The following is a 24,789-nucleotide window of genomic DNA, read 5'->3' on the forward strand; positions in this document are numbered from 1 at the left end:
CATTCACCCCCTAAGCTCGCTCCCACCCCTGTCTTACTTCGCAGTCCGACCCCGAACTCCGGCTCCCTCTCCGCCCCGCCCCGCGCCGCTCCACCAAGCCCGTGGGGCGCGGCGCGCGCACGCGCAGCGGAGGGCGGCGCGGGCGGCATGGGGACTGCGGCGGCGGCTGCGGCGGCCGGGGAGGGGGCGCGCGGCCCGAGCCCCGCCGCCGTGTCGCTCGGCCTGGGCGTGGCTGTGGTGTCCAGCCTAGTGAACGGGTCCACGTTCGTGCTGCAGAAGAAGGGCATTGTGCGCGCTAAAAGGAGAGGTAGGGCGGGCGGAGGTCGGGCCGGGGTCCGCACCACGCGTCTGCGGGTGTCTGTGCACAGAGCACGGGCCGGCTCCCCTGGCTACCCCGCAGGCATCACCTCCGCATTCTACGCGGTCTCCTTCTGTCTCTTCTCAGCGACCCGGGAGGCCTTATTCACTCTTTCAGGAGCCCTTCACCGGACATCTTGCCCCGTTCCTATACCTGTCCAGTCCTCCAACCCCTACCCCGCAGCAGAGCATCGGGACAAATGCTCAGCTTGGAGCCCTATGCCCAGAGGCCCTCACTCACCTACTGTCAGGCAAAGCTTCCTATTCATAGGATCCAGAGGTGGGTGGAGCCAGGCCTGCCTTTCACTTAGACTGGGCCTGGGGTGCTCTTGGGAGAACACTTGGTGGTGTGAAGAAGTAAGGGTGTGTGGTGGGTCCAGAGGATGTACTGTCTTCACTGAGGTGCCCATTGTCACCCTGATTGCAAGGTCTGTTCTTCCCGGCGGCTTTTGCCCTGGGATCCTTAGATAACTTACCTGTGGTTGTCTGAAGTGTCTAAAGCGTGAAGAAAACATCAAACAGGCATGCAAACGGTCCTCCCACCCCCTGCTGAGGATGCCCTGGGTCAGCCCGTCATCAGATATCACTCCATAGTGATAGGGAAGTGGGATAAGGCACAGAGACCTTCTTTGTCCATGCCATGTCATTGTGTTGAGAGGCCTGTGACAGGCACTGCATGTAAGAGGCAGAATACTTTGAAGGGGAAAGTAAACATTGCTTTCAGAGAAACCAAGAAAGGCTTGTGGTTGGAGCCACAACCTCAAGAGCTCTAAGGGTAACGACCTGGTTGCCAATGTATGAGAGGTAAATACACTTATTAGTTCCAATTCCAGAACACGTTTGAAATTTTGACTAAGCTGGCTGGGTAGCCAGGAAGCTTCAGAAAAGAGACAAAGAATTGAAAATATTGAGTGAAAGGACAAAACCAGTAATGTTTATTTAAATAAATTTATTTCAAAATGAAAGCATTGAAATCCTAATAAAAAAACCAAAGTCAAACGAGATAGGATCTCCCAAGCATGCAGATGTGTCTGTAATGTACAAACACATCTGGTCTACATTAGGCAACTACAGTTGGAGACTGTCTGTCAATGTGTACAGGCACTAAAATTGGGCATAAGTGTTTGTTGTGACAAAAAATAAAAAAAATATGTGTCTGTTATAGGATTGAGTGAGATGGGTACTTTACTTGTGTGGTATTCTTGCAAATCTCACAACACCAGGATAACCGTGAGAGAAACATGACAAAGTACACAAACAACAGCTGAGGAACATCCTACGAAATACCTGTCTGGTCTTCCAATCAAGGCCGTGAAATCTGAGGAACTCTCAGAGCCAGAAGGAATCAGAGGACACATAGCAGACATTAGAGGAAAACAAAAGGAATTTGAGTACAGACTTTAGTTAGGAAAAATACATTAATAAGATAAACCAATTGACTAGCAAGAAAGAGTGTGTTATTTTAGCTCAGTTTTTGTGTTCAATTAGAAAACAAAGACTAACCTAGAATTGTTTTTGAAGTTCTGGGTCAATTAACTACCATATTTTTAAAAACCCAAACCAATCATGGATGCTTTTATTTATAACAATGTACTGTATATTATATGTATGTATGTATGTACTTTAGGAAATAGTCTCTCACTGTGTGGCCCAGGCTGGTCTCAAACTCTTGATCTTCCTGCTCTAACATCCTGAGTAGCTGGGATCACAGGTATGTGTTACTACGCATGGGCCCGTACTATGCCTTTAAATTAATAAAGAGAAAATGTAACCTTCATTAATTTTTTTATTTCGTCACCTTCCACCAATTGCTATAGATTGAGATGGTGGTGGAAGGCATTTAGTCTTGCCTTAGTAAATCTACTTTGTTTAACAGAAATTTTTGAAACTCTTATGCTATATCCTGTTATAGATACTGAAGCTACAGCAGTTTTAAAATCTATTCACAGGCCAGATAACATGGCATGTGCCTATAATCCCAGCTTGAGCTTCTAAGCTCTCATAAAATAAAGTAAAACAAACTTCCCATGATCTTTTGTCAGACCTACTTAAAGACCAACAGAACTGATAACCATCAAATAATAGAAATGGAAGAGGAGAGAGAAAGAGAGGAGAATAAAACCTGGAAGGTTGAGTTCTTAGGTTAAAGGGGACTAAGCATTATGATTTCTTCTACTGTAACTATCTATGCTTCCTTAGACGATTATACCTTTATAAGTGACATGTGGTAGCATGTCTAGCAAGTCCAAGCTTCAGAAAAGCTAAATTCTAATAGTCGTTCTTCTACGGAGAGGTTTGGGGACCTACTGGCTTTGAGTTTCGCCTTCAAAGGACCTTCTCAATAAATGGGCCCACTGTAACTCCTGCAGGGCTGGAGAGTGTCCTTTGAAAGCACAGGCTCAGGATTCAACTACCTGTCTTCTTTGTTGTGCCTTTGAATGAGGTAAGTGGGACCTGGGCAAAAGGTCTCACTCATAATTTCACAGGACATTTGTTCAGGACCCCAGAAGAGACTACAATTGTATATACTCAAGTCCCTTGCTTTTGACTTTATATGGTATGGTATTTGCATATAACTTATGACATCCTCTATCTGTATTTTTTACTTAACTTCTATTTATCCCTCCAATAATCTGTAAATAACCTGTAAAACTTTGAATGTTATGTAAATAGTTGTTACACTTTATTGTTTAAGGGAATAATGACAAGAAAAAGTTCAAACATGTTCAGTATGGACTTTTTCTTTGTTTTTGAGACAGATTCCCATGCATGTCAGGCTGTCTAGCTGAAGAAGCTGAAGATGACCTTGAACTTCTGCTCCTCCTGCCTCCACTTCCCACTTGCTAAGATTACAAGTATGCACTCTAATGCCCTGTTTACGCAGGGTTGAGGAGCTAAATTGAGGTTTTATGCATGCTAGGCAGCACTCTATCTGCTGAACTATATCCCTAGTTCCGCAGATGTATTCTTCAAAAGACTTGTTTGGAACCTTGTATGTATGTAGAGGGCCAGCTGCCCCAAATGTCCAGAGTTAGAGCCCCGTGGAAGTGTCACCTGCAGAAGAATGGGTAACCTGCAGATGGGCCTGTGGTGGCATAGCATATTATGGGTCCTGGCGCATGTGGTGATTAAAGCCTTAGGTGACTGTTAACTTAGGCAGCCAGGGAGACAGAGGAAGAAGAGCGCCACAACTTCTCTAAAGGCATGTACCAAACAATCCAACTTCCTTTCACTGAGCCCCTTCTCCTGAAGGTTGGATTTTCTTCCAGTTGCACCATGAGCTAGTAACCAGACTTTTGGTGTATGTATGGTCCCTTAGTGGACATTTAAGGTCCAAACCATCAGTCTATCTAAATAGTAACCAGATATTGCCCCCAAAATAAGGTTATTTGTTTCAGGGTGTTAAAGAGCATTGTAATAGGACTGGGTATGCCACAGTAAACCCTGAGTATATTCAAGGAGATTTGAGGCAAGGGGTGGAGGGTTAAAGCAGAAAGGGAGAAATTTGAATATAGTACAGAGTTCACTGGTCTTGGAGACTTGGACAAGTATCTATAGCAGCTCATTGGCAGAGGGGCTCTTGCTGTCAATGCCTTGCCTGGGGAATCTTCTCTGAATTGAGGTGGTCTTAAACAATGTTGAAAATAAACTCTATTGACTGTGTGGTGGCACATGCTTGTAATCCGAGCACCTAGGAGGCTAGACGGGAGGGATTATTTGTAGCCAGCCAGGGCTACATAGAGTTCATGGCTAGACTGGGCTGTGTAGCATGACACATGTATCAAAAAGCCAAATACATAAATGATTAAGAAAAGAAGTTGTATCACCCAAGTTTGTGAGGAAGGATCTCTGGTGGGACTTTGAGAAACCACGTACCTCAGGCAGGTAGGCATGAGCCAGCTCCGGTTTTCTGTTTGCGTCTGATAAGAACAAATTCTTGGTATCCATAGCTCTCAGGGTGATAACCAGTTAGAGGAGGGGCCGAGGCTGAGAGGCTGTTCATGGATGGTGATAACGAGGAACCAGGGCTGCCTGGAGAGCAGGCTCAGGAAAGTTGGTTCTTCAGAGCTGGCTGAGGGTGTTTCCTAAGTAATCCCTGGGGTCTATGCTGGATGCTGTAGACCAGGAAGAACTGGTTGATCCTTTCCAATTTCCTTTTTAGAAACCAAGCCCAAGATAAAATTCTACCTCACACTCACAAGAATAACTGTCAGCGAGGAAACATAAAACAAGCACTGGCAAGGAGTTAGGGAATTTAAAACCCTTATGGGGTGCTAGTGGGGATGTAAAACGATGCAGCTGTTTTGGAAAGTAGCATGTTTGTTCCTCAAAGTGTTAAATATAGAATTACCATTCGACCCAGAAATTCGACTTCTTGGATTATGCAAAGACCTGAAATAGCGTGCCCATACCTAAAGGAAGTGAAAGCAGGGAATCGAGAGATGGTGCATTTTTAGTTTTAAAAGCATTGTTCACAGAGCCAACAGATGGGAGTGACTCAATCCATTAACTGATGATGGTGTGCTCGTGAGTTTTCCGCTTCGGTAACAAACAACTGTGACGACTTAATGAGAAAATGTTTACTTTGACTCATAATTTTGGAAATCTCATTTCGAGTACTTCAGGCAGGAGCTTGGAAGATAAAGACGGAGAAAAGAAGGGCTCGGAGTTCCAAGGTCTCCTTCGAGTGCATGACTGAATGACTTAAGACGGTCCATTAGCCCTGGGTGTTACAGGGGTTCTGCTACCTCCAGCTGTGCTACAAGCTGGGGACTAAACTTTGAGCATGTGGCCCTTTGGAAAATATCCTAGATCCAAACTTTAGCAGATGGCAAAATGTGTGTTTGTTTGTTTGTTTTTAAGGCTGAGTATCATTCAGCCCTTAATAAGAAGGAAATTTTGATACATTAAAACATAGATGAATCTTGAGGACGTTAAAACATAGATGAATCTTGAGGGCATGCTGCTAAGTGAAGTAAGCCTGTCCTGAAAGAACACTACCGTGTGATGTCCTTTATATGAGGTCCTCAGAGCAGTTCAAACGTATGGGCAGATGGAAAGTGTGTTAACCGTTACTCACTATGTCGGGGTAAAAGAGGAACCGGGAGTAGTGTTTTACAGGCGCAGAGCTGAGCCTCTCCAGGACAGGAGCATTTTAGTGATGAGTTATTCTTATTACCTTTGTTGTTACTGTGAACACCTATCTGGCTGGAAGCACCATGAGCGAGGATGGTTTTGGCTCACAGGTTAAGGAGATACTCTGCTGTCTCAGGGAGGGCATAGGCAGGCAGGTAGCTATTTGGCTTGGGGAGTGTGTATCAGCTATGTTGTAGTGTAAATATTAAATGTCCCGCAGTAGTCACATGTGTTCACTTGGTTTCCTGATTGGGGCACAGGGAAGGTTGTGGACCTTTTAAAAGGTGGAGCCTCTCTGGAGGAAGTCAGTCACTGGAGGGCAAGCCTTGAGATTCTATAGTACAGCCTGTTTTCTGTGTCTTCTCTGCTTGTGATTTTGGATGAGATGTGACAGGCTGGCCTTCTGCTCTTGGTACTGTTCCCTGCTATGAAGGACTGCATCCCATTGAACGGTAACTGTGGGCCAAAACAAAGTTTTCCTCCCATAAGTCGCTTCTTGTCAGGTGTGTGTTCACGGTAATGAGAAAAGAAACCAAGCTCCTTGCTGCTGTGACTCCCACTGTGATGAGCTGTACCCACAAACTTAGCCAAAATAAATCATTTCTCCTTTAAGTTGCATTTATTAGGGTATTTTTATCACAGCAATTAGAAAAGGAAACAAGAAAACTGGTACTGGAGTGGAGCTGCTCACAGTGTGCAAACTGCATCCCAACTATAAACATTCCTGTAGTCTTTTAAAAAATGATTGATTGGGCTGGAGAGATGGCTCAGAGGTTAAGAGCACTGACTGCTCTTCCGAAGGTCCTGAGTTCAAATCCCAGCAACCACATGGTGGCTCACAACCACCTGTAATGAGATCGAATGCCCTCCTCTGGTATGTCTGAAGTCAGCTACAGTGTACTTAAGATATATACAATAAATAAATCTTTTTTTAAAATAATTGATTTTTGAGACAGCCAAGCTCTCATTCTCTCTCTCTCTCTCTCTCTCTCTCTCTCTCTCTCTCAAACTCAACATGAAGTTAAGGGTGACTTTGAACTTCTACCTACCCAGTGCCATCACACCTGGCATACTCCATAGTCTCTCCATAGTCTTCTAACTGTTCTTACCTTGTCTTTTGAAACTCAAGAATATTTTTAAACTTTGATCTTATATGGAAACATTTAAGAAAGAAAAAGAGAGAGAAAGAAAGAAAGACAGACAGACAGACAGAAAGAAATGCAAGGCAAGGCAAGGCAAGGCAAGAAAAGAAGGAAATAGGCCAGCAAGAGCTCCACGATGTGCTTTGACATTGCATGTTATGGCATGTGTCCCACCCATCATATACACACTAACACACGTATACAGTGTAATACAATAAAAACCAAGGTACACACTTCCAACACACAATAGCATTGAATAAATATTCCCTTTCCAAAAGAAAGGTGTAGGGACATAGCAAGAAAAGTTTGGGCACAGAGTAAGATCCATACCAGATGGGCCACGTAACAAATTCTGCAGCTCCATGAACTTGTAGAAGGAACTAGAAGGAACTAGGCTCCGGTGAGTTCAGCAGGACCGCCCCTCCAGCTCTACCCCCAAGAAGCTCATGTAGCCTCTCTCCTGTGCAGGTTCCACTTGGTGCCTGTGCAGTTCTTTGGGAGATATTCCATTGTCTTGGCATTTCCAACATTCTGGGGTCTTCATTGCAACCTCTGAGCTTTATACAGTAAAGTATAACTTCTCGGAGTCCTTGCAGGGCATCTGAGAAATTGAGAAAATGCACCACAGGCTCGCCTGCAGGCCCATCTGGTGGAGCATTTTATTAACTGAGGCTCTGTCTTCCACAATGGCTCTAGTTTGAGTGGAGTTGACATAAAGCAAGCTAGCACAGTGACCCCTTCTCAACTTGCTGCTCACCAATCCATCATTGCTAAGCCATAACCTTTTCTTTCTTGTCCCAAGATGTTATAGTAATTATCTGTATAACAATATAGAACATATTTCAAACTTTAAAATTCCACAGTCTTTAAAGCTCAGTCTCTTGAAGACATCCAAAGTCAGAGGCAGCCTGGCGGTGGTGCACATGGTGCACATACACCTTTAATCCCAGACTTCCTTTGGTAGGCAGAGACAGGTGGGTTTCTTGGATCTCGGGCCAGCCTGATGGAACAAGTTTCATGACAGCCAGGGCTGCACAGAGAAACCCTGTTTTGAAAACAAAACAAACAACAAACAGACAAGCCCAAAACATTCAGACTCACCTTCAACATTGAAAGTTACTCCTAAATACTTGTAGTTTCTCTGGACTATCCAAAGTTCCTCTAAGACACCCAAAGTCTCTTAATTGTGGACTCACAAAACCAAACAAAGTTAAATACACTCTACTCTAGGAGGGAATAACCAGGACACAGCCACATTCAAACCAAGCAAAAGCAAACTCTTAACAACGTAAATAGTTCACTGTTCAATATCTGGACTTCATTCAGGACCTTCTGGGCTTCTCCAAAAGGCTTGGGCCATCTCTCTCTCTCTCTCTCTCTCTCTCTCTCTCTCTCTCTCTCTCTCTCTCTCTCTCTCTCACACACACACACACACACACACACACACCTCTGCAGTGCAGGGAGCTTGTCTCCTAAGCTCATGCCAGCTCCACTTACAGCTGCTGCTGTCCTTAGCAGTCATACAATGGTAGTGTCTCTTTTTTTTTAAAGCTTATTTTACTTATTTCTATGTACATTAATGTTTTTGCTTGAGCATATATCTGTGTACGGGTGTCAGATTCTTTGGAGCAGAGAGCTGTGAGCTGCCACACAGCTGGGAATTGGACTCCCATCCTCTGGAAAAGCAATCAGTGCTCTTAACTGCTAGGCCATTTCTCCAGCCCTAGTACTGTCATTTTTGAAATGCTGGGGTTTCCTGCTGCAGCTAGGCTGGACTTCCACCCATAGCTTCTCCAGGGCTCTCTTCAGGGACTCTGACCCTGCCACATGGTGCCAAACCTCAGTTTCTCGACCACTTCAGTCCTGGACTTTTTACTGCTCCAGTGACCTCTCCTGACCTCTCTTGAGGGATTTCAGACCTGGCACACAATGCCAAGTCTCAGCTGCTGTTCATAACCCTTTCATGTTTTCAAAACCAATGCCACTTGAGTGATTCTTATATGTTACCAGGCTTGACTGTCAGTATGAAATGCAATCTTGGCTCCCTCTGGACCACATCTTCTGTGTGCTGACCCTGAGGAAACATTCCTAGACGTAATTATCCCAGTGGTGCTGGTGTCTTCTTAACTAACCACAGCTGATTCTTCAGTCCCAGCTGAATAGAACTACAGGCTCTTAATTCAGAGTATCACATGAATGGCCCGGATAGAGTCTTTGCTTCCTCCTGAAACTTCAAAAGCCAGGCATCAATCATGTGCATCTCTTTCAACATTTCTGTCTTTCAAGCTCCCACCCACATCAGCCCATTAAGCTCTCAATGGCCTTCTCAGCCAAAAGTTACAAATTCTATCCACTATCCTTCCAAAACCAACATGGTCATAGCACTGGCACAACAAAAAGATAGAACTGAAGCAGATGCCATTGAAGAATGCTGCATACTGGCTTGCTGAGCTTGGTTTTTTTAGACATCCTGGGACCACCTGCCCACAAGAGGCAAGGTCCACAATGGACTGGGCTCTCCCACATCAGTCATTAAGCAAGAATGTGCCCTACAGACTTGCCTACAGGCAGGCTGATGGAGGGATCTGCCTCTTCCCAGATGATTCTGTCTTGTGTCCAGTTGACAAACAAACAGACAACACCTAGGACAATGACTTGTAACAAACAGAAAATCTCAAATGCTCATTTCTGTGCCTTCCTATTCTTGTTCTGGCCAGAGAATCTGTGTGGTGATAGAGGATAGGATGGGAAGAGAAAGGTGGATTCGGCTTGAAGAAGTAATCCTGAGGGTGTTACTCCTGTGACCGGAAGCTTTAGGAACAGTTACATTATGTAAAACAGTTACAAATGTAAAGCTGACAAAATCCAGTAGATTTAGGACAAGATAGGGAATGCAGGCTCCCTGGAGGGAGCCCTTCAGTGAAGGAGGACGAAGGAATATGGGTAGTGACTTAGTAGAGAACCTGGCACAGATGCGTAGATGTACAAAGCTGCACATACATTTTACTCTTCCCTGGGATGTGTGCTGGGGCTTTACCAACTGTGAGAATGGGAAGTATCAGATGCAGAGGAGCTCACACGCAGAGGAAGTTTGCCATCATGCTCATGGGCAGGAAATGCATGTAAATATGATACTGGCTTAAAAGGTAAGAGTGACCTAAATTCCAGTGAAAGCGCCTACTGAGAAAAGTAAGTGGAAAGCCCTGGAACGCTGTGACTTTAGTGGAACCCGTTGTTACAGAGCAGCAAAAGCCTGTTACTTACTTATTTCTAGGTACTTGGTATCCCAGTTTTCTCCCTACTTTGGTAATAGCACCATTTTTGAATCATCATTAACAGCCATTTACTCTCTGAAGGTCACTGATGTTGAGAATACCAGGGTAGAGAAAAGGGAGCGCCCAGGGAACTGGCCACTGACAACACGGGGTCAGTTCTCATTATAGAAAGGTCTTCTGGATTGAATGTTCAATGTCCCCCGTCAGCTCACGTGTTTGGACACCTGCTCACCAGCTTTTGATGCTGTTTTGGGATATTCTGAAACCTTTAGGAAATGTATACGCCCTTGCTGGCAGGGGCCACTAGGAGCAGGTCTTGTGGTTTTATAGCCTGGTCCCACTTCTGTCCACTCCCTGCTTTCTGATTGCAAACACGGTGTGACCAGCTAGCTTGAGCTACTGCTGCCATGCTTTCCTACCTAGTGAACTGTGTGTCCCCCCACCCCCCTAAATGGAGAGTTAGGATAAAGCTTTCCTCAGTTTGTGTCTGTTTCTGTGATGAACAGGTTCTTAGCGCTGCAGAACTGGTTTGCATGTGGAATGTTGAAGAGTTTGAGTTCTTCAGGCCAGGGACACTCTAGAATGCTGTAGATAGAACTCAGCAGGTCACTTTTGTTAGACCTATTAGATAGGTTTAGAAGCCCAGGATGCTAAAAGAACAATACACGTGGACCCCTAGCTCATCAAATTTCAGAGATGAATACACTCTCCTGGGAACTGAGCTAAAAATAATTTGTGTTCCATTCAGGCAAAGAATCTGGCAACATTCTGCCCATGGCTTAAGAATTTGAGTGTGGCTGGGTTAAAAAGTAATGGAATAACTTGTTTGGCAGAGGAAATTAAAAGTATTTAGGCTGTAATGGTTAGTGATGGGTGTTCTTTTCCAGGTCAAGAGCAAGCACAAAGTGGAGCAGAAGATTATGTGTAGGGAATGTGTATGTGCTAGGATTATGTGCTAGGAAAGGGGTAAGAGTTTAAAGCCAAGGTAAGTTTGAAAGCATCTGTAGTTGAGTTAACTACATTAGAGTGTAGCATCACTAAAGAAAAACCCAGTACTACACACCAGGATAATAAGGAGAGGTTCTCGGAGGGCAAGATTCTGCTTATAGAACGCAGATTTGAGTCTTTTTAGGAGACCTGGGAGCCTCAAAAGGTCAGGGAGTTTAGGATTCAGATAGTATTTTGGTCTGAGCTTTCCCTGTTAGGACTGTATATTAAAACATTATCTACATATTGTACAATGGCTCCTTGTGGTCAAATTGGGTCCTGATGATCTTTTTCTAGTGTAGTAGAAATACGATATGGTGGCTATCCCTGAGTCTTTGAGGGAGGGCCGGGTAATTCAGCTACTTCTACCCTGTTAATGGTTGCTTACTGAGTATATTTGTATATTCAGTATATACACTCTGTGTGTGTGTGTTTATGTGTGTGTGTGTGTGTGTGTGTGTGTGTGTGCCAGTTGGTAGGCTTCTAAAAGGCATTTGTTTCTGGTAGGACAAAATCAGAAATCAGAGGAGTTGATGAGGCTGGCTACCTTATTTACAATGCAAAATAGTAGGTGGTTTATTTCTGTAGAAAGGAGAGCAGGAGAAATGATTACATCTGTCTTAGAGCATACAAGCTCTTAAACATTGGTTCAGGGTCATGATTCTTATAGACAGGGAATAGGGGCTGTGTCAGAAAGCCTGCCTGAATAGTCATCAAGGTGTTACTTATCTTTGTTCTTTGAAGAAAGTTTGAGATATTTGATTGGTTCCAGGTCTTCATATGGGACTTCTTGGTTGAGGTTATTTATTTCATCCTGGAGACAATGATCCTAGCTGTTGATTTCTACAGTTTGGACAGCCACAAGACTGAGCAAGGTCCCTTCTGTCAAGGACCCAGTAATTTCATCAGTTCTTTTTTCCAGGTTCTGTGGAGGACCTGGTCCTCAGGGGTTATAGTTTTTGTGGCCAGATCCTTGGAGCTGGGAATCATTTTGCTTCCACTTTCCTGTAGACCCTGTTAGCCTAGGTTTATTCTATAGTAGAACATCTGATTGACCTCAGGATGTAAGATAGGTCTGATTATGAGAAGTCCTTCCCTGTCAGTCATAGGGACTGAGCCTCATGTCAAGAGTTTGGAGTTGTTCTGAGTCTCAGGAGGGCAATGAACAATAGCTTTAGTAATTTTTGTTTGGTTGGTTGTTTGGTTGGTTTGGTTTTTTTTCCCCTGAGACAGGGTTTCTCTGTATAGTCCTGGCTGTCCTGGAACTCACTTTGTAGACCAGGCTGGCCTTGTACTCAGAAATCCGCCTGCCTCTGCCTCCCAAGTGCTGAGATCAAAGGCATGCACTACCACCTCCCAACTTTTTTTTTTAAGATTTATTTATTATTATATGTAAGTACACTGTAGCTGTCTTCAGACATACCAGAAGAGGGTGTCAGATCTCATTCAGATGGTTGTGAACCACCATGTGTTTGCTGGGATTTGAACTCATGACCTTCGGAAGTACAGTTGGAGCTCTTAACTGCTGAGCCATCTCTCCAGCTCAGCTTTAGTAATTTTTAGAGATATCTTGGTAAAGTGTTGTTAGGATCAATTTAATATTAGAACCTTTTAAACTTGCCAGAGAACTGTGGCCTTTAAGATAGTTTTCCTTTCTCAGGGAATTCAGTATAGACTGGGTGTTCACTGATGTAAAAGACAGTCCATTGTGCTTTGTAATGAGTATGAAGGCAAAACTTTTGGTAATTGCTTTGAAGAGGTTATTTTAGTTAGGGTTCTGTTACTGTGAAGAGACACCATGACCACAGCAACTCTTACAAAGGAAAACGTTTAATTGAAGTTGGCTTATAGTTTCAGAGGTTTAAGCCACTATCATAATGATGGGAAGCATGGCAGTGGGCCGCCAGACATGGTGCTGGAAAAGGAGTTGGGAGTACTACATCTTGGTCCAAAGACAGCAGGAGACCGTGTGCCACACTGGATGTAGCTTGATCATATATGAGCTCCTGCCTGCCTCCATAGTGGCACAGATCCTCTAACAAAGACACACCTCCTAATAGTGCCACTCCCAATGACGAAGCATTCAAACATGTAAGTGTATGAGGGCCATACTTCTTCAAACCACCATAGAGTCCTTTGCCTCTGGAAGAGCCTTTTCAGACCTAGTGGGGAGCCTGGGTCCTGCCAGTGATGGTGTCTACATATACCAACATTCTTGAAGCTGGGGAAAGAAGGCACATCTGGTTTTTAGTCCTTAACCTGTGTAAGTCTTCACCTGTAGATTGGATCAAGGAGTCCAGAGGACACAGATAACTAAAATTGTTCTATATTCAGACAGTGTGGACTTCACACACAATGATGATCAATCCTTGTCTTTGGAACAGTTAGATTACTATGCCTAAAGTGACATCTCTCCTTGAATCATGTAGTCTCTAAATTAGTTTCTACTGTAGGTAGGGCCTGGGGTCTTAGTATCTTATTCCCCAGAGACTCGTGATTCCTTTTGGTTGTTCTCTTTTAGAGCCCACTCCAACTCCTGCACATCAGTGTTTGGAAGGAATAATGTTGATTCTTGGGGAATTTGTAAGGCTATCTTTTTTGCCTCTCTTTTGGTCAGCCTATTTCCTTGGGCATCATTAAACATGTTCTTCTGATAGCTCTTGTCGATAAATGCCATTTGTTTAGTAGGAGTTGGATGGCTTCCAATAGATTTGGTATCTATTGCTCAGTATGGTCAGATTGTTAGCCGTTAGCAGTCTCCACTCTCTCCAAACACAGCACTGACATGTAAGGTTATGAAGGTATACTTTGAATCAGTGTAAGTATTATTTTCCTTTTCCTTTCCTTTTCCCTTTCCCCAGAATGGGTCTCCTCCTTAGGGCTATCATTTCTGCCTTTGGGGCCTGGGTGGATGGTGGTCGTAGGGAGGCATCAATTACACCTCTCTAACTGACCACTGCACATCTTATCTTAAACTCTCCACTTGATATGTAACATATCTATATCTATTCTGGATTGTCCAGCAGATGATCGTTCAACGAAATCCAGTTGCCGCAGGTGAGAGGATCTCAGTACACAGGTGTGCCAAATCAGAAGTGGTTTTAAGCTGTCACATTTTAGTAGTTACCTCTGGGTTGGCAAGAACAGTTCCTTGATAGTATCTGGCCCCTTTAGTTCTAATACATTCTTTTCCTGTTGGGGCATGAGAACTTCTAGTGATTGCCACAAAGATAGTGTAGAAGCTTCTTCAACAAAGAGTGCTGCCTTAGCTTTTAGATGGCGTAGCTATTCTGATGCTCGGATGTCTACTTTCTTTGAAAATCAGGCCACATGTCTCAGTTCTGTCTTACAAATTTAATCAATATCACAAGATTGCTTTTCCACCACAAATACCAGAGAGGACTTTTGGAGATCAAGCATGCCTACTGCTGTGGCTTCTGTGAGTGCCCACTTTATCTGATTAAAAAATTGCTTTTATTGAGCATCCTGTTTGAAGGGCTCAGAGTCTCAACCCTTACTAGCTGCATAGAGAGGTTTTTGTCCTTAATCCAAAGTTGGAAATCCAAATTTGACAAAATTGAGCCATGTTCAAGAAGCTGTCTTGTTCTTGGTTGAAGTAGTTCAGTTGTCCCTAACTTGATGTGGCAGCTATGGTGATAATTCATTTATATACTCTTACTCTCTCTCTCTCTCTCTCTCTCTCTCTCTCTCTCTCTCTCTCTCTCTCTCATCTTTTGTCTCTTCTTTTCAGGAAGTTTAGGATTTTGATGGTATTTTGGTCTGAGGTTTCTCTAGTAGATATAGAAACATCACCTACATGTTGGAGAATGGCTCCTTGTGTCAAAACTAGGTCCTAAGATCTGTTTTTAATGATGCAGCAAAATATGGGGCCTGTTTTTGAACCCTTGAGGGAAGGTTGTCCACACACTCTGTTGGAAAGCTCTAGTGATTGGGTCTTTTCATCCAAAAGCAAAACAAAACCAACCAACCAACCAACCAACCAAGGTTCAGGGTGTAAAGGAATGCAAAAAAGAAAGGGTGTCTTTTGGCTCTACAACCCCCCCTATTGTCTTCTTGCTCTGACAAAGATTAAATCTTGGAAGAGTCAGCTTTCTCCATGTGCCTTATGTATGAGGAAGAGTAGGGCTTTACATGGAAACTGACAGACATGTTGTAGAAAGTTTCAATGATAGGTTGTATTTCTAAGTCAACTTCCCTCTTTAATGGACCTGTTTTGACTAGATAACTTATCCCAGGTTTTGAATGGATTTTGACTGGAGCAAGATGTTTTAGCTTATCCAGGGGTCCTTATACCCCCAAACAGTCAGGACCATTTTTGTTGGTTACTTTCTAGGGGGTATTTTGAAGGCTAGGTTTATCAGAGCTCAAGAGGCCCTAGACAATTACAAGATTGCCCTTAAGTAGCACAAGTCTCTTTCCAAGATGGGAGGTTATTGAACTACTGTCAGGAATACATAATTAAAAACCTGGTTTTCAATTTGACAGATGCTTGAGGTAGTAAAGTAGTCTCTTGGAGGGGATTCCTTCTACACCCTCCCTGCACTGTGCCTGTAGATTAGGAAGATAGGTTTCCAGGGAAAGGTAAGGACCAGGTAAGTAGCTTCACTATCTGTAACAGATGAGTTTTCTTACCCGATATTTCAAGGATAATTCAAGGTACTTCAGCAAGGATCAGGAGTTAGCCTATTTCCTGGGCGCCCTCAGCCCTTTAAGGTAGCCATGATGTTGCGGGTGGGGTTGGGTTCTTCTTGCTCTGAGACTTGCTCTGAGACTTGCTCTGAGACTGCATCAATCCACATTCCAATGTTAGACTTCCAGGTCCTTACACAGTGAACTCTCAGGATGGAGTGGTGCTGGTTGGTGCTCTTACATGCCTAACGTCCTGACCCTCCCTCCTTCTTTCTTTTAAATCGCTGGGCTTATGTGGATCCTTTGGGTTAGATCTAGCCAATGCCTTTGTCTTTGTTCCTTTTGGTCTTCCTCTATATCTTGACTGTTAAACGCAAAGAGAATAGTGTGGAACAGCAAAGTGTGAGTGTTCTGTGGTCGACTCTTTTGCTCCTGAGGTGTTCTTTAGACTTTAATGCTGACTGGATAATAAAATATCAACCCAGACGGGCTTATACTTTGGTGAATGTAGGATCCATGTTAGTGAATCCAGGAAAGCCTCAATTAGCCTGTTGGGAAATAGAGCAGGGTTTTCTTCCTTTCTGCAGCTATCTTCTCTAATGTTGTCATAGTTATTTAAATGTCATTTTTTTTTATTCTTGCAATAAAGCTTCCTATCATCTGCCTATGACTATGATTCCCTGACAAGAAGTTAGAGTCCTAGTAGTGGCTTCCTGATTTGAGAGATTGTCATTACAACTTTACCAAATAAATTGTTTGTATGGATTCTTAAAGTAATCTCCAAGATTCTCTCTTTTCCTTCAGGGATGTAACAAAGTAAGTAGGCAGAAGTGTAGGTCTTCACTTGTGAGGTCATAAGCTAAAGGTAAGGTTGAGAAATGACTAGTAAATGTGATATTCCTCAGAAATGTTCCTAATATCTTATAATATTGAAGATTTGTGATTGAAAAGGGACTCAAATTGTCACCACAAGTCTAGGCACTTCTCTTATGGGAGAATGGTCGAGAGGAAGCCCCTGCAGGCCTGGGTTCCCTTTTTGCTGGTACCTTGGGGTAAGTAGGAGAATATGGAGGTAGTGTGGGTCTCAATTGAAAGGGAGAAGATATTTACCTGAGGCCTATTGCCCATTGTTTTTTACTTTGAGACAGGGTCTCTATGCATTCCATGATGTTCTTTTTCAAAAGCAGGGTTTGGACACCAGGCGGGATTGTCACTTGCTTTTGCATTACATGGTCTCCTTTCCTGGTGAAGAACCTTGAGAGCCTGAACTTATGACATTTCAGACCATTTCCCTTAGTTCCCCAAAAATAGATTTTGCTGCAGAATGTTGTTGTAGTTACTAACAACATCCTTTGGCTGACTTTCCCCATCGCTGGAGTTGTTTTGAGGCCTATGATGTTACAGTAGAATATTAGCTTCTTTTTCTTTAGGTTCTCAGGATCAGACTTATTTCACTTATTGAAGATGTGTTGTAATGTCCAAGGGAAATGAAGGCAGGTTTCCCATAATGATCCTGAGGGGGGAGAGACAAATACCAGTGCTTCTGGAATAAGTCGAGTGAGTCCTCAAGGAGATCTAGTGGGTTAGAGTGCCCTCTTTTCCATCGTTTGAACCCAGGCATCTCAGGGTGAGGGTGACCATAGTTTCAGTGCAGTTAGAAGCACCAGTTTTGCCAGGCGGTAGTGGCGCACGCCTTTAATCCCAGCACTTGAGAAGCAGAGGCAGGCGAATTTCTGAGTTCAAGGCTAGCCTGGTCTACAAAGTGAGTTCCAGGACAGCCAACAGCCAGGGCTATACAGAGAAACCCTGTCTCAAAAACAAAAACAAAAACAAAAAACAAACAAAAAAAAGCACCAGTTTTAACATCCAATTCTTCTAGATTTACTCTTTCTTTTGGCAGAGGGTTGAACTACTTGCTTAAATTGTTTCTCTGTCTTGGGATTAAGTCTTGCAATGTCTCTGCCCTGAGATTCTCTTACTTAGATGGAATGTACCCTGCCTCTTAAGTTATTAGGTGACTAGTCTCAGAGAAAAGCTTGCTTGAAGGCATGACTATGGCTTTTGTTTTTAGACTGCCATTTAATGCAATGGCATTCATGTTTTCCTTAGACCTCACCCTTAAGGTGATGTCTTACCTCCATTTCCTTCGGCTAGTGTTGCCTACAGTAAATGCACAGGAGTATTTGAGAAAAGTAGCCTATGACAGAACACAAGTAAATAAAAGCCTAATGGTAGGAAAATGGGGCGTAGAGTCAGTTAGGAGTCACAGATGGTGTCTGCATGTGAAGAAGACAGGTGTTGAGAACCTTCACAGGCCAGGGTTGAATCCTGCTCCTCCCCAACGCAGGGTCAGGAGAGGGTCCTGGAGAATTATCCCAAGAGGAGGGTGCAGGGGGTGAGAGCTGCTGTGGTGTGGTTACGAGTCCCATATGAATTTGCCATACCATGTCATGCTCAGTAGGCTTCAGAAAGCTAGGAGGAATAGTGGGTGTGGACAGTGGATGACAATGGTTTTAAGAGAACGTCTGCGTCTCCAACACTACAACGCTATGCCAAACCCATACTTGTTGCCACTTTGGCTGGTCATGTGGCATCACTGTCTTTGTTGCCCATGTGACCAGTTATGCCTTTGGGTGACAGGCAGCTCCATGTGTGTATAACTCTGGGAGGGTATCTTATAAGTTGGCTGGGGTCCACGTGGGTTCCTGCTTCTATCAGATTTGCCTACTAGCAAGTCTGTGGAACATTTTCTTGATTGATGGTTGATGTAAGACGGCCCAGTCCACCATGGGGGTGCCATCTCTGGGCAAGCAGCCCTGAGTTGTATAAGAAAGCAGGCTCGCTCTTCCTGTAAGCGGCCAGAGGTCACCTGCCAAGATGGTTCGCTACTCTCTTGACCCAGAAAACCCCACAAAATCATGCAAATCAAGAGGGTCAAACCTTCGTGTTCACTTTAAGAACACCCGGGAAACCGCCCAGGCCATCAAGGGTATGCATATCCGCAAAGCCACCAAGTATCTGAAGGATGTCACTTTAAAGAAGCAGTGTATGCCATTCCGGCGGTATAATGGTGGAGTCGGTAGGTGCGCCCAGGCCAAACAGTGGGGCTGGACACAGGGTCGGTGGCCAAAAAAGAGTGCTGAATTTTTGCTGCACATGCTTAAAAATGCTGAGAGTAACGCTGAACTTAAGGGTTTAGACGTAGATTCTCTAGTCATTGAACACATCCAGGTGAACAAGGCACCTAAGATGCGCCGACGAACCTACAGAGCTCATGGCCGGATTAACCCATACATGAGCTCCCCCTGCCACATTGAGATGATCCTCACTGAGAAGGAACAGATCGTTCCAAAGCCAGAAGAGGAGGTTGCACAGAAGAAAAAGATATCCCAGAAGAAACTGAAGAAACAAAAACTCATGGCCCGGGAATAAATTCAGCATAAAATAAATACAGATAAAGTTAAAAAAAATTAAAAAAAAAAAAAAGAAAAAAAAGAAAGCAGGCTCAGTAAGCGATGAGGAGTAAGCCAGTAAGCAGTGTTTCTCCATGACTTCTGCTTCTGCTTCAGTTCTTGCCTTCGGGTTCCTGCTTTGACTTTTCTCAATGATGCTCTGTGTGTGATTGGGAAATGTAAGCCAAAAAAGCTTTCCTTTCATGTTGGTTTTGGTCATGGTCTTTATTATATCATTAGGAACTAAGCCTGGGCACCTTGGAAGGGAAAGATTTAAAAAGTGTTTGAATATGGGTTCCTCAGCCTTTGATCAGGCATTCCATGGGAACTTCCCATCTTTTCCTTGTGTTTGAGGAAGGAGAGAATTATGCTGTGGTAGGTAATCTTGTTAAGGATGAGAGCATTTGAAAGTCTTCCTGCTTCCCTCCTAGCTGCCTGATATGACAGTGGTTATAGGTGCACATCTGAGTTCAGAGCACAGCTGCTAAAATTATCAGGTTCTTGTGTCTGCAAACAGTGATTTGGACAAAGACACATGGAATAGGAAAAGATAGTTTATTAGATGAGAGAAACAAGCAAACTTGGAAATACAGCAGAGCTAGGTGAGGTCTAGGTCCCAGAAGAGATCAAGGTTGCAGCTGGGCAGTGGGGGCGCATGCCTTTGATCCCAGCACTTGGGAGGCAGAGACAGGCGGATTTCTGAGTTCGAGGCCAGCCTGGTCTACAGAGTGAGTTCCAGGTCAGCCAGGGCTACACAGAGAAACCCTGTCTTGAAAAAACAAAAAACAAAACAAAAGAGAGAGACAGACAGACAGACCAAGGTTGGGCATCTGTCACCATTAATGGGTTACTTACATATTGTGCACCTTTTCTGACATTATGGTTTTTAATTTCACGTACTCAGTTTTCAGGAACATTTCTACTTTTCCTTTAATATTGGCTGCTTTTATGTGTTTATCCTGGCGCCTTTAGGAACTGATCCTCTCCTTGGTCATGCATCTTGTTAATTCACAAGATTCCTGCTGTTGGGCAACAGTTGCGCTGTGGGTGATCCTTGCTATCAGTTCCTTTGCTACTTGATGTCACCAAATTCCTTTCAAGAAACAACTTAATGGAGAGTTTATTCCATAAGCCTTACAGATTAAGAAGGAATCCAGTCTGTTATGTTACAAAAGACAAGGCTGCAGGTGCATGAAGGCAGCTGGTCACACTGTCTGCAGTCAGGAGGCAGAGAGCCATGCTATTAAACATCAAGATGCGCCTAGTGACATACTTCCTCCAGTAAGGCTCTACTTTCTAAAGTTCTCCAACCTTTCAACAGCACAAGAAGTTGGGAACCAGGTTTCCAAACACATGATCTTCTGGGGCACATTTCATATTCAAAGCACAGCATTCCATTCCTGGCCATTTTATAGTGCAAGATGGATTTGCTCCAACGTCAGAAGTCCTCATGCGTGCTCAGATGACTCATTGGCTGAAAAGCACATTCAGTGTAAGCCTAGGACTTGAGGTTAATCTGTGGGACTTACGGTGAGAGAAGATAACTGACTTCTGGAGGTTGTCTGTTGACCTTTACAGACATACATCCATATGTGTGCACACACACAAGCATATATTTTCTTCTTGCTCAGGGATCTGCAGTTTCCCAGCACCTGCCGACTGACACAGCCTGGTGACTCCCAACTAAACTGACTCCCCACTTTCCAGCCATTAGACCTTATTTACCTTTGTTGTGTTGTAGATTACCTTTCTCAAATTTCCCTGACCACTTTACTGTAGACAGCACACTAACCTAAGGATATGGAGATAATTTCCCAGGTAACAAGACGTCACTGCATACACTGGCAACACGACCACTCAATGATATGAGTAAAGGCAAAGTTTTTAGTGTAGCTATGAGGGAGAGAACAGCCAGAGGCGTCTGGAAGAGTCCAGAGCAGAGAGAGAAAGTAACAGGCTGAACATGGCCAGCAGACTGGTCCTGGTCAGGAGACAAGCAAAGGCAGAGAGAGCAGAGAGGGAGACAGAGTAGGAGTGGGGGAGACAGAGAGGAGGGCTGAGCACAGACAGAAGAGGGAGCACAGCCCAAAGAGCAGGTTATAGGGAGAATGAATAGCTGGGGGGAGAAGCTCCTGAGCTGGGCAAGTGTAGGATGGGGTTGGAGAAGAGTAGATGGACTCTGAAATGTGCAATAAGCACGTGGATACTGAGGGAGCCTGGAGGCTAGCATGCATTTTGTTATGCTGATAAACACCACCCACAAAGAGCCATTTGTCCTTCTGCCAGTGATAAGGGAAATGACTAGTTTTGGTAGAGGGGAACTGGCTTCACAGTTCCTGAGGAATGCTGGCTTTTGTCTAACCACTAGAATCTGAGGAAATAGAGTTCCCTCTGGACTTGATAATCACCTTCAAGTCGGGGTATATGGAAAATAAATAGCCCTGTATTCACACAGCAATAATAAATAGAATTTATTTCCCCATGAGGCAGGAAAATAGGATGGAGAGTCCCAAGAATATTTATGTTTTAAGTTGTGACTTATTTAGTCAAGGAACACCAATCTATGAGCAAGTTGTTTGTCTTTTGGGTCAGCCTGGGTTGGTTGAGAAAAAAACAAAACAACCCATCCAAACCCCACTTTACTACTTTCAGTGGCTTCTCGCCAATTGATAGACTAAAGATTACTAATGAGCTGAGTAAGCAAGTTAACACTCACTCCTTTTTGCTTAGTTTTCATGTGAGGAGTTCTCTAAGTGTCCTTGTGAATCTCTTACTTGGTAATGTATATAATAACTTTTTTAAAGGTTGAAAAATTTTAATTACACACTGTAAGAGTCTATAATTCACCAAAGAATGATAGCCAGGACTCAAATAGTATATAAACCCAGAGTGTTTTATTCTGCAGAAGTCCAGCATGCTGGGGTCTCCCATTACCAAGATAGAGAGACAACCAAGTGTGTTCACAGGCCACCAAGTGTGCTCAAAGGCCTGATTTAAAACATATTAGGACATTCCAGGGTTAGGTGACCCTTATCTTACTCCATCTCTAGGGACATTCCATTACTGGGGCATGGGGGCTGGAAACCATTGCTGACAAAGTAACTGAGGAAGTCTGGAAACTGCTGCTGACCCATTGTCCTTGCCTCATTAGGCCAGGTGACAGGGCAGCTTCTGAGGCCTAGACTTGCCTGGAATTGCCCAGTTCTTGAAAACAAAGATTTAGGCTTAGTCTTCCTAACTGCCAATTTGAAGCCTGTTATGGAATCAGCCTGGCCTTCTCAGCATGTGGGTGGTGGTGGTGGTGGTGGTGGTGGTGGTGGGTCGTGTACACCACCTCTTTAGAGGCTGGACTGAAGTTACAGACAGTTGTGAGCTGCCTGGTGTGGATGCCAGGGATTAAACTTGGGTCTTCTGCGAGAGTAGTAAGTGCTCTTAATTTCTGGGCCATCTCTCCAGTACTTACATATGGTTTATAAACCTTCTTCCTAAGGCTAGGGAGACGCCTCCGTTAGTAAGAATGCTTGCTGTACAATTGCGGAGGCTCTGAAATCATATCCTAGTGCCCATGTAGGAAATTATAGGAATTTGTCATAAATATCTGTAACTCCATAGCACAAACAGGTAATTTGCTAGGGCTTGCTGTGTAATTGCTGAGACTCTGAGTTCATATCCTAGCATCCATGTAGAAATCTTGGAATGCGTCATGAGTATCTGTAACTCCAGAGCACCAACAGATGAAATGCTAGGGCTTGATGGCCCCCCGTCTAATAAACCCCATAGACCTATAGATATAGGTCGACCTATAGTGTATATACATCATAAACACACACACACACCACTAAATGAGCTTGCTTTCCTGATATTCTCACCTTTTTTTATAGGTACTTCCTACCTAACAGACATTGTGTGGTGGGCTGGCACAATTGCAAGTAAGTGGTTTATATAGTAGATTACAGTCTTCTTATATTTTTTTCTAAAGTTATCACATGGGTGGGGATGGAGAGGGCAAGATGAGTGTGGCTTTGAAGGTCCTCCTATACTTCTACTCTCTGCAAGTCAGATTCACTCTCTTCCTGTTGTCCTTCTCTCTGCTGAAAGAGAATAGATGGGAAAGTGTGGAATGGCTGACCTGGGAGAAGGAGGCAGGGGCTCCAGCTGCAGACCAAAGATCATGTTCTATAACTTAAATAATAAACTGTGATTTTTTTCTTTTAATAATCAGGCGGTTTGTCATATATGGCCCTTTAAGCAAAGTGCTACCTCAGTTGAGGCTGATTGTGCTCATTGGGGAGGCCCCTTTTAAGTTCTGTTGGAGTAGCACACCTCGGGGTCCTACAGCCCAGCTCTGGACAGCATTTCAGGCTGGAGCAGGTCCAAGGTCACTTGAAGGCTGTTAGCCCCATTTGTCTAGGAAAGATTGGTCATTGGGTATAAAGTGGCAGTCAGAAACAGTTTGGTACCTTGGTGTACTTCTATAGTGTACACAGAAACTACTGTGTATATCATAAAAATAGTTTAAAGTTTTTTTGACTGTTGGCACCATAAATGAAAAATGTTTGCGCACATGCATGTGCCCAAGTATTACATGGTGCCAGTGTTCTGCTTTTATGGTACATGTCTGCCATAAATAAATAAATGAGTTTGAAATGTAAAAGTTAAAATATTTTAAGATAGCGTTTAGAGAGTGTGAATGTATTCAGTGTTGTACTTGCTACTGTGATAGCGCTGGCTGTTTCCACAGAGTGGAAACTACTTCTTAGACCAGTGAAGTTCTGTCATTGGGATCTTCAAGCATGTAGATTTGCTTCCTCAGAAGTGGTGCAGAAGAAGCCCTTTCAGGACAGAATCTTGCAAAATCTTGATTGGTGATAAAAAAAAAAAAGTTTAAAAAAAAAGGGAACTTTGTAATGTAACCTTGTGATTCTCTTGACAGTGGCTGTCGGCCAGATTGGAAACTTTCTAGCTTACACTGCGGTTCCTACAGTCCTGGTGACTCCCTTAGGTGCCCTTGGAGTACCGTTTGGGTGAGAACTGACATTGTTTTGATATTTAATATTCAGTTTACATAGGAAAAAAAACACTTTCATTGTAAATGTTTCTGTTTAAAAAATAAAGTAGTTGATGAAGATAGATCTTTTGTACTTAGAATTTATATTTTCATTGTAACCCTACCAATGTATTTCTCTCTGTTACTGATGCTTCTCTGAGAACTCACCGTATAGTGTTTTAAATTCTACTTTATTCATAGCTATCACTGAATCTGCTGCTTTTACCCTCCTGGGCTTTGCTCTGAAAAACTTCTTAGAACCTAGAGTCTTCCTCATACCACAGTGTGTTATTGTCAGAAATCTTTCTGTAAAATGTCAGCTCGTGTTTTATGAGGATGGTTAGCATCCTCTGCTAGACCAGTGTTCTCCCACCTCATTCCAGTAAGCTACCGAACAAAAGCTGGGCACATGGCCCATGGGCATCAGTGTATGTGGCCAAGGATTTGTCATCACAGTCCTTCAAACGGATACCGAGTGATGAGTGGGAACTCTGGGCTTTACTCTGTCAGGGTGATCCAATCCAAACTGGAACTTGGCGTACTAAAGTTGGCGTTTCATGGTTTGAAATATCTGCCTGTCACAAGGAATGTCATGGCTCCAGGGACCAGGAATATGATGTAGAGAAGAGTAAAGACTTAGAGTGACAGGTGTCAAAAATTTCCCTCTTTATTGGCTTGGTCACCAAGGTCATTTTCTCTTGCTGGAACAAAATGGTTAAGAATGGATAATTTGTTTTTTAAGA

At 43.6% G+C, this 24,789-nt stretch overlaps 1 protein-coding gene across 1 annotated transcript in view; it reads left to right on the plus strand.

Annotated features, from left to right (window-relative positions):
• The first annotated feature begins 112 nt into the window (after window positions 1-112).
• Nipa1 (NIPA magnesium transporter 1) overlaps window positions 113-24,789 on the plus strand; it is a 45,066-nt gene continuing 20,389 nt past the window's right edge. Inside the window, exons 1-3 of the mRNA XM_021167566.3 lie at window positions 113-307; window positions 22,881-22,928; window positions 23,933-24,023. Coding sequence (XP_021023225.1) covers window positions 148-307; window positions 22,881-22,928; window positions 23,933-24,023 — 299 coding nt within the window. The 5' untranslated portion in view covers window positions 113-147. The remainder of the gene's footprint in view (window positions 308-22,880; window positions 22,929-23,932; window positions 24,024-24,789) is intronic.

This window comes from Mus caroli, unplaced genomic scaffold, assembly GCF_978045245.1.
Source record: "Mus caroli unplaced genomic scaffold, Mus_caroli_1 scaffold_8, whole genome shotgun sequence".
Classification (NCBI taxonomy): domain Eukaryota; kingdom Metazoa; phylum Chordata; class Mammalia; order Rodentia; family Muridae; genus Mus; species Mus caroli.